The sequence below is a fragment of the Sinocyclocheilus anshuiensis genome, unplaced genomic scaffold (genome assembly GCF_001515605.1).
Source record: "Sinocyclocheilus anshuiensis isolate Anshui unplaced genomic scaffold, SAMN03320099.WGS_v1.1 scaffold213, whole genome shotgun sequence".
In the NCBI taxonomy this organism is placed as follows: Eukaryota; Metazoa; Chordata; class Actinopteri; order Cypriniformes; family Cyprinidae; genus Sinocyclocheilus; species Sinocyclocheilus anshuiensis.
Window position 1 is genome coordinate 584,559 of NW_015540860.1, and position 10,609 is coordinate 595,167.

At 35.8% G+C, this 10,609-nt stretch overlaps 1 protein-coding gene across 1 annotated transcript; it reads right to left on the reverse strand.

Annotated features, from left to right (window-relative positions):
* Window positions 1-810: 810 nt before the first annotated feature.
* On the reverse strand, window positions 811-9,361 carry LOC107687983 (DBH-like monooxygenase protein 2 homolog). Its single transcript, XM_016485511.1, has 13 exons — window positions 9,002-9,361; window positions 7,516-7,662; window positions 5,576-5,728; window positions 4,967-5,050; window positions 4,729-4,881; window positions 2,663-2,765; window positions 2,406-2,572; window positions 2,237-2,325; window positions 2,014-2,110; window positions 1,800-1,859; window positions 1,400-1,530; window positions 1,201-1,309; window positions 811-1,115 (listed from the first exon to the last, which is right to left on the reverse strand). Exons 1-13 carry the CDS (start codon window positions 9,266-9,268, stop codon window positions 975-977), a joined length of 1,701 nt encoding a protein of 566 aa, XP_016340997.1. The 5' UTR covers window positions 9,269-9,361; the 3' UTR covers window positions 811-974.
* Window positions 9,362-10,609: the final 1,248 nt, after the last annotated feature.

The following is a 10,609-nucleotide window of genomic DNA, read 5'->3' on the forward strand; positions in this document are numbered from 1 at the left end:
TCTTTTATAGGCCACTCAGGATCTTATGGTGCCATCAATTGTAACAGCGCCAAGATGACCAATGTCCTTTTCAAGCAGTGCATTATATTCAGTACAATAGCTAAATATGTATAGAAAAAATTATTTTCTTTTATTTACCACTGTTTATTTATTTATTGTCAGTTGTTGACAATTTTTTTGCTTCTTTTTTGTTCCTTCTTTGATACATGGAGTAGACATGTTTTAAGAGTGTTTGTCCTACTATAATAATTAATACATTTTGGCTAAATATGCCAAAAGCATATTTGTGCAGCAAAAGGCATTCAAATACCAAAAATACGGTAACATTCCACAACACTACAGAAATTAGCTTTCAAAAATAAATGTACCCTGAGAAATGTTTTCTGTGACAACTATCCCCAGTCTCCCCTGTTTTGGAACCATGCCATGCAATATAAAATAATCTGAATTAATTTAAAATTAAAAAAAAAAAAGTTTGTACTTTTGTATGTAAAATGTACTTTTTGCTATGAATATGTAATTTATGTCCTAGAACAAAAAGTTTTAACAAAAGGTTTTTTTTCCCACAGACATGATTTTACTAATAAATCTAAAACCTCAAATGAGAATTCCTAATATATATATATATATATAAAATTATGAATAAGTAAAAGAAAAATAAATAATAAATAAAATGCAAGAATATCATGGCTCAAAAAAGGTAATTATTTTCCAGGTTTATGACTACAAACATTTCATTTTAAAGTCAAAGACATATACCGCCACCTATATTTAAAGGTTTTCATATTGTAGAATGTATAAAAGAGCAATGAAAGTAAAGTGTAATGTCCATTTCCATTTAATGATTTATTTAAAAAAGTAAGAAGTTACATATAGCTTGCTCAATTTCCAGTCCCTATGAGCCAGGAGTTTTTGCTCTCTTAATGATTCAGACATTCAGACAAGTTACATCAGTGCTATTTTGCATTAGTGTTTCAAAAGGAAGCCCATTGCATTGCCAAACATGTGAGCAGCGATAGCACAGCAAGACTTTTGGTCACACAGCCACTTATGCAGGGTTCAGGCGGGATGACTTTGAGATCAGGAAGTGTCCCTTTATAGGAAGCTGCGTTGTTCTGGAAATACAAATGGAAAAGTGTGTCAGGTAAATGCAGCTGTGGTCAGAACAGAAGCAGATATTTTGGAGGTGTGGACACTTACAAGTGAGTCCACGACTGTGATGAACTGGTCGATACTCTTCAGTGTTTGTTGGTATTCATTGATAGTCGTGTCATTCCAAGTCTTCGTGAACATTATATTGAGCCAAGAACTGCAAAATGATAAAATAAAAGACACGTTATCATTAGGGCACATTTTAAGAGCTAAATGTAGTAAAAATAAGGGTTTTCAATTAGATTACTCGATATCTGTTGCTCCCATCGCAGATTGTAAAGCCTTTAAATCAGGGAAGCTCGAACAGCCGCTCAGATTCATAGCTGGATAGTAGAAGAGGAAGGCCAAACACATCTCATCTGTAGTTGAGAACCCCCCCTGTGGGCAGAAAAAAGGAGTTATATGAATTATGTATTTCGGTTCTGGTTCCGAAATCAATTTTGAATGGATTTTTAGTTCAATGCCTGAAATAAGGTTTGGCTGAAGTTATTTTCACGTTTTATTCTACAACATAAAATACATCAGTAATGCTTTTTTAAAAGCTTTTACTTGTCTTGAAAAAGGCAGCACTCATACACATATCAAGAACATATGAAAACGTACTTGTATCCACCAGGCTCTATGAGCCTCTATGAAAATGTACCAACCCATGTGAGTGTGTCTCGGTTTTCAGTATTATAGGTGCACTCCACCAGCAATTTGTCATCCTGAAAGAACGAAAAGTTTCTTTATTTCACTTATTGCCAATAATTATATACTAAAATATAGACTATTACAGTATATAAATGTGTCATTTTGTATTGTGCAGTGCATATACTTGATATTTATGCTTGAAATCCCTGTAAACTTAACAGCACTTACCAACTTCACTGTCTTAGTTTTACCCAAGTTTGTCACTTCCTGATATTCAAAATCATAGTTTTCATCCACAACTAGAAGATCGATCTGTTCTCCCCCTCTGAAGAGAATAAGAATTTACAAAAAAAGGAATTCACTGCAGTAACTTTAGGTCATGAACCACAGAAGAAAGAAATGCACACAGGTTATATTAAGTGAACTATTTATTTGGGTCAAAAACGTTTACCTGAAGTGTCCGACTCGCACCTTCTGCCCAGCCAAGTGTGTGTGCAGCATCGCAGAGAACACCTGAAGATCATGTGGCATCTCCAGAACCTGTAGAGCACAGAACACAACTGATCGTGCTGAATCTGATCGTGAGAATGTGAGTAGATAAACATACTGTACATACATACCTTTGGAATATCAGCAGTGTCACACATGCCGTACGTGAGGAAGGATTTGGCTTTGGGTGGGATGGCATACCCGGGGGCCACCGCAAGCCCTGTCATCAGAACAGCTGCATCGTGCTGACGGAGTTCAGATGTGTAATAGAATCGCAGACCTGAGTTATCAACTCGACCTGTGCAGAAAAGAAAGAATTGTTTTATCACGTCAAAATCTGAAATATTCATCAAAGTGTGATATTTCACATTGTAAACGACTGACTGACCTGCACTTTTATTGGGGTTGCTGTAATGCACTTCCAGCCTGTAGAAAAAATCTCCAACATTTCCTCCAATTGGAAGTCCTGCCACCTCAGGAAATTCAAAAGCCTTGAAAAAATATAATTGAATTAAAAAGCTAATCAGTAATTTGAAAGTTTTACATATAAATACTAGGGTTGGGTATCGTTTGGGGTTTTTCTGATACCGGTGCCAAATCGATACTTTTAAAACGGTTCCGGTGCCTAAACGGTGCCTGAACCGATAATAAAAAATAAAAAAAAGACCCAATATAGGATGGATTGGCCATTATTGAGCGCTATAAACACATTTAATGTCTGTTTCATTCATACTGGACACCAGAGGGCGCCCTCGCACAGAAACTCCACATGAGTATCACAGAAGGAAAAGGACTAAGGAAATCCCTAATATGGACAAAGGCATTGCTATCGCTGTAACTGAGTAAACAGAAGATATAAACGTTTTGAATGATAAAACAAAGACAATAAACACTTGACTGTGACAATGTATAGTTTATCTGTGTTATTCAAGCCATCTTTGGTATTTTTATCATAATTAAGTATATTTATAATCCATTGCTAATCGACATCGACTTTTTACCATATGCTTTTTACAGAATAGAACGCTATCTACCTGCTGCCATCAGAGCAAGTGTAATTGCTGCATTCATGCGCTCCTCGGATGCTCTCATTTCCCGAGTTGTGCTTTTAAGTCGGAATGTGAAAACAACATGGACACTCGTGTTACTACAAAGATGTGTTAGATTTGTATTATTAGAGCGTTCCGACTTGCGTTCGTGAATTTTCTCAGTCGGGAAATTATTTTTCACGTGCGGTACCGGTGATCCTTATGTCCGTTTCGGAAAACCAGAGAACAAATATTTCAATCGATCGCTCAAGCATTGGTGGCACCGAAATCTGTGTTCTGATTCGGTTCTAGTACATACCGGTTACATAGGTAGATGTATATACGCCATATTGGCACCGGGTTTCAGTACCCAACCCTAATAAATACTATTTCAATAGGCCCAAAAGCTGAAAATGAATAATGCTCTTTCAGTGAATCAGTTCAGAAAACTGCTCTGAATGATTAACTTAAAGGGGTCATCGGACGCCCATTTTCCACAAGTTGATATGATTCTTTAGGGTCTTAATGAAAAGTCTATAACATACTTTGGTTAAAATGTCTCAATGGTAGTGTAAAACACACCCGTTTTACCCTGTCAAAAACAGCTCTGTTCACAGCAAGCCATTTTAGTCCATGTTCTTTTAAATGCTAATGAGCTCTGCTCATCCCGCCCCTCTCTTCTGTGGGGTGACGAGCCGTTCTCATGAGACTGTTTACTTTAGCCGCGGAACTTGCTAACTAGCACATATTACGAAAGGCGATTTGCAAAAATTCATAAAAGAACCTACTCACTTCTTCTGTAGGTGAGGCTGGATCACGAATGATTCGCGTGAACATAAACACATTTAGGCAGATCGGGGGCGCATTCCCTTTAGAAACAAACGTAATCCACTGCATCTTCAGCGGCTCAGATGTCAGGAGTAAATGACGACTGCTATGTTCATTATTACATCCAACAACAGAACACCTCAGTCACTTAGGAGTCATTCTTGTCTACTCCTTCTCCGGTGTCGAAACAATGGTGGACTGATGACAGCTCACTCAGGGCGGGTCTAAGGTAAATCGCTAGTGTCAATCAAAAATCGTGGTAGGGGCCTGGGTCTGTGTGACATCACACAGCCAAGAAGCTGAGAACGGCTTGATTTGAGAAAGGGGATATTATTTATAGGGATTAAAAAAACCACTGGGTGGATTTTTATCATTATAGGGTGGATGTGTACAAACACTGCCAACACACATTTATGTTCAAACAACATGTAAAAGTGAATTTTGCATCCGATGACCCCTTTAAGAACCAAACTGATCCGATTCTTGATTTTAACAATGTGGTCGCAGTGGTTAACGATTTCTTCAAGTAATTAATGACTTAAATTTGGTTATTTCTCACATGAAAATGATTTAAACCCCAGTCAAAAGTGAGACTAACCCCTCCGCCAACTCCCCACACAGCCACGACCTCCATACACGTTCCATCCACTCCAGTATAACATTCCGCCTCAAGCGGCTCCGTCACAGTCGGAGGGCAGCGGTATAGCAGCAGATGATGCACAAGGTCAAAGTTTTCGATCACTGGCTCAATCTGGAGATAATGAAAGTAAGTCAGAGATGAAGATGATTGACAGATCATTGGATAGATAATGTGTGTGTTAAGTTCATAAACTCACGCGATAAATGTGCTGTTTGGAACCAAATGTCGGGGCTTTCATGATCTTACAGTGATAGTAGGTTTGCTTGGCTGGTACAGTGAACTGAAATGATTGTAAATGTAAGCAACATGTAAAGTGAAAGTACACTCACTAGCACTTCGAAAAGGTTTTCTTTCCATAATTGAGATAAACCATTTAGATAATCATTGTAAACTACTAGGCTATTCAAAAGTAGGCTATGAAGTCAGTAAGAATTTCAACAACTTTTCTTCAACAAGGAAACAATAAATTGACCAAAGGTTACAGTAAAGACATTTAAAATGTTAAAAAGTTATAAAAACATTTTCATCAACATTCATCAAAAATCCTGAAAAAAAAACCAGTTTTCAACATTGATAATAAATGTTTCTTGAGCAGCAAATCAGCATATTAGAATGATTTCTGAAGGATCATATGACACTGAGACTGGAATAATGGCTGCTGAAAATTTAGCTTTGCTTCACAGGAATAAATTGCATTTTAAAATATGTTCAAATCTAAGTTTTAAATGTTGCTTATAAAATGTCAGGAACAAAAATTGTTTTTACAGACAGAACAGCAAAACAACAAAGTAAAAATCTTTCTTACATTGACCATAGTTATGTCAAAAAAGCTGCTGTTTGGAGTGTTGACATGAGGCATGTACTTCAACAGGTTCAACTCCTTCGTGCCTCTTCGGTTACTGTGGTATGTGATATCATCAGTCTGTCCGTACGCATAGATCAGCTTCATGGGGAGATCCTGATCAAGCAAGAAAAATCACTTTTACTTGATCATTTACATGAAATGAGAAGCTCTTTGGCAACATGCACACTGCAGCTAAATGCCACTGATAATTTTTTCTTTTAGCTATTTTTGATCTAGAATTTCAGTTTTAAAAGACAGTCCATGTTTTCAGTTTAAGGAGTGTTTCTGAAGTGCAGCTGAGAGCTCCTTGACAAACAAGGTCAACAGTTTGTTACTAGAGAGGAGTTCTTAGAAATGCCCTGATCCCAGTGGGCCTAACATTGTGTGGATTCCTTTACATTGCTGGTTATTAGGCATGGGCTGATTACCGGTTTCATGGTGGGCTATATCGCGCTTTCAAAAACCAATACAATTTTTAATAAGACGACCGCAAAGAGGAAAGAATACTGTAGCAGGCAGAGTAGCTCTGTTAACTATGAGCGAAATACTACTGGAAGAATATGCTAAATATTTAATTGGGGGTGGGGGTTTAAATTATTATATTTATATGTATCTCTGAGGGGAACTGGCCATAGATATGTACATATGTACATAGAATAACAACGTCCAGAAAACGGTAAAACTGTTTGCACTACAAACCAGTATGTTCATAATTAAGATAATACATTAAAATAATATGGTAAGACACACCAATGTGCAATATCAAGCGGCAAATCGAGTGGTTTTGTACAGCTAAAAATAGCTGGATGTGGATGAGACAGAAGCCAGACCCATAAAATTTCCAAATGGCCGCGCCCACTCTTAAGGTCCTTGCACACTGAGTCCGAAGAAATTTTCGTATGCGTTTTTTGTACTTTTCATATTCGTCATCCTTTACTATCAAAATGCTTGCTACGGATGCGAAAATGCAGAAAATCGAACCTGGTCCGATTTTTTTTTTTTATGACGGACGAAAGTTTCGACGGCAGTATGTAAACGTGATTGACACAACGTGAAAATTTCGGACTCAAGGGCTTTGCACATTGAGTCTGAAATCCTCGTCCAAAATTTTTGCACGTTAAAAAATAAATACGACCTCACGTTGTGTCAATCATGTTTACACACTGCCTCCGAAAATTTCGTCTGTCATAAAAAATCAAATCAAGTTTGATTTTCTGCGTCTTCACATCCACAACAAGCATTTTGATAGGAAAGGATGATGAATACGAAGGGAAAAAAACCCATCAAAAACGCATACGAAAATTTCGGAGTCAGTGTACGAGGACCTTCAGTGTGCAGTGGCCTTTACAGGAAAAAAAAGGTGGATAAGCGCAGTGCTGTTTTGTTTACATCTGTAACCAAGGAAATGCTGTATTGCCATTGTACCATAAGCGCCACCCACTGGCAGAGAGTGAATTTGCGTTCTCATTTAGCCTGTCTGATGTTTCTGTTTCTGTTTCTGTTTCGTGCACATATGTTTTATGGAGAATAATATTACAAAGCTAAATGAAAAAAGCTTTTACAAAGCTATGAAAAAGTTTTTTCTTTGTTTTTGCTTAAAATTTTTAAATTATACAATCTAATTTAAATCAAAAACTTCTTATGCTTATGCATAAACACTAAAATAACAATAATCGATTTTATAGCATTTGATATTATTATTAGAAAATATGTTTCATATGTCATATGTCAAAATCTCATACCGGCCCATGCCTAAATGTCATAGTTCCACCGTCATTGTTTTCTGAATAAAACTGCAGAGTACATCTAACAAACAATGAATGGGGAGATTTACATGCTGGTGTTGAATTACTTTTCCTTTGTAAAGAATAGTTAAAAGAAAAATGGTTAAACAGGCTTACAGTGATGGGTAGATCATCTTTATCACAGGAATCGATGGACCTCTGAAACTTCATGACTGTTTTCCCATCAGACTCAGTCAGAGACAGGAGTTTGTAGTTCTGTTGCTGGTCAAGCACAGGCATTGAATTCCCCTCAGCATGACGGTCCTGAATACGGAAAAACAGAAAAGAGAAATGTAGCATGTATGCATGCGTAGCAACAGGTGTTTTTATGATGCTGTAGTTACAGTTGTAGTTGCAGTTTCCAATCTGGGCTATCAGTTTAACACTTTGACTCTCAAGATCTTACATTAATATCAGGTTAATGTTACCAGCATCTGCATATTTTAACATCTAGTTAAAAAAAAAAAAGATCCAGTTTATTGCTCTAATAAAAAAAGTAGACTTTGCCAGACTTTGTCGCATTTATGAAGTTACTTACTGTATTACATATCCCAGTTTACAGCCACTGAGAAAACTAAATATGTAGTTCATAATTAATGAAGCACATATGAAATGCATATCAGTATGAATCCAGAATAAAAAAGAATTAAATATAAAAAACATAAAATTATATTTATAGAGCATGTAACTCCAATGTAAGTGACTTACTGACATTTTCAGCCTCAGTCTTTATGATGTGAAAGACTAAACCCAAACATAACAATATAACAATTTATACTGTAGATAATTTACTAATAGAGATGTAATGAAATCAAAATTTCACGATACGATAATATCTCAATATGAAGTCCACAGTACAATATTTATTGTGATATTTAAAAAAAAGACAAATGAAGGCTTGGACATTTTTTTTTTATTTTGTACATTTTAAAGTTAATTTATTCTATCTAATGCACTTTGAGAGTTCAAAATGAAGAGCTCCAAACCATGTTCTTAACTGAGAAAATTTACGTTAGAAAAAAGTCAGTGAATTGACTTGCACCTAAACTTTAAAGGGGGCTCAACACTCTTTTTAGTTGTGATATACTGTCTCTGTCTAAATTACATTCACACTGGTGTTTTAGGAAGCCAAACTAATTAGAATATAATAATAATAACAACAATTTTATATTATTGTTATTCCTATGACTGTAATAGTAAAACAATTTTACTGTAAAATAAATGAAAATGAATATTTCATAGGTATATAATTTTTGCTTTAAACTACACTTTTTGCCTGGAAGACTTATCGTTTTATATCGTCATGTTTTTCTATCGCGATACCCCGATATTGATAATACCGTTAGGCCTACATCCCTATTAACTAAATGTGACAAACACGATGAATCAGAATAGACAGTATACAGAACCAAACATTTGTAGCTTCACTGTAAGTGACTTATTGTCAGTTGATGTGATGTCTTGATGATGTGAAAGACTAGGAAACCCAATTAAAAAAATTACAAAATTTGAAATATGAATAAGAATCAAGAACATAAAGAACAAAATATCAAAAGAATATAAAATTAGTTGTAAGTTCACTGTGACGGTTATCAGTCTTTACCGTAAAGTAACTGCCATCGGGTCCAATTCCTCCAATGACAACATCGGCTCCAGTCATTCCTCCTTTGGGGCTGAAGCCAAAACCGACCCAGCCATTGGTGTTGACCGTGAGCTCGAACAAAATGGTACCCTGGATCTCATCAAATCCCCACTTCAGCCGCACCTTGTGCTCGGGGTCCAGGTGTTCAGAGAAAGGCAGAAGAGGGTTTTCCTGAGCCCAGGACCACTGGACTGAAAGCAAGAGCAGGACAAGAGATAATGTGACCATGTTTCCTTTTCAAAATCTGACAAACAGTGTCTTTGTAAGATGTTTGAGAAGGCAGTGGACGTGAAACTGCTCTGTAGTCACTTTAACAGCCCTATTTGTAAGCTGTTTGTAACCCCTCCTCACCTGAGTCTGTTCTCCTCCTCTCACTCTGGTCTGGTGAACCAGGTTCCACATTATTACAAGTTACAGTATTATTGGCTACAAGAGAAATTACAATCAACTTTTAAAAACACTTTTCATCTTTTCATGAGCATTCAAAAATTACTCTTTATGAAACAAATATTTATTTTAGAGCTGTAATGAACTGTAAACACAGAATAGCAGAATTTACTACATTTATGAGTATGACAGAGATGGATTAGTTAATGATGTTACATAAGCTAAAGTAAATAATTATATTTTGCCCTTTCAGTATCTTCACATCAAAGGAGCAGAGGTCAGGACTGGAGTTAATGATTTGTGACCGTAGACCACAAAACCAGTCATAAGGGTAAATATTTTGACCATTGATTTATACTGAAAGCTGAATAAATAAGCTTTCAGTTGATGTATGGTTTGTTAGGATAGGACAATATTTGGTTGAGATAAAATTTGAAAATCTGGAATCTGAGGGTGCAAACAAATCAAAATATTGAGAAAATCGCCTTTAAAGTTGTCCAAATTAAGTTCTTAGCAATGCATATTACTAATCAAAAATTAAGTTTTGATATATTTACAGTAGGAAATGTACAAAATGTCTTCATGGAACATGATCTTTACTTAATATCCTAATGATTTTTGGCATAAAAGAAAAATCGATAATTTTGACCCATACAATGTGTTTTTGGCTATTGAATATACCCATGCTATGTATGACTGGTTTTGTACTCCAGAGTCACATTTATACCATGAAAACCAGATATAATAGGAAAAAGAGATCAAAGGAACAGAAAGATTTCTATTTTAAGGAATAATGAAGGGCGTGAGTGTGTGGGGTGTGATTTTTCCTGTAGTTGTGAAATGGAGTCTTCTTGGTTGCGTGCGTGTGAATCATACAATAAAAGTCATAAAAGTTTTCCAGTAGATGCATATATCTATCGTTTATGTAATGGATAATGTACATGGGTCAAAGATGAGAGGTCACCATTTTGGTGTCCACATCAAATGAGAAATTACATTTACAAAAGTCATTTTAAATACATAAAAAAACATCTTAAATACAAGTAAATTGTCTACTTTCATATTTGAAATAACTTTTGTGACAATAAAATGTCAAATTATGGGGGAAATAATGTTCCAAAGTGTAAAATTGTCCGGACTTTTTTGATTTTACCATTACATCTTTAAATAAACATACCAAGT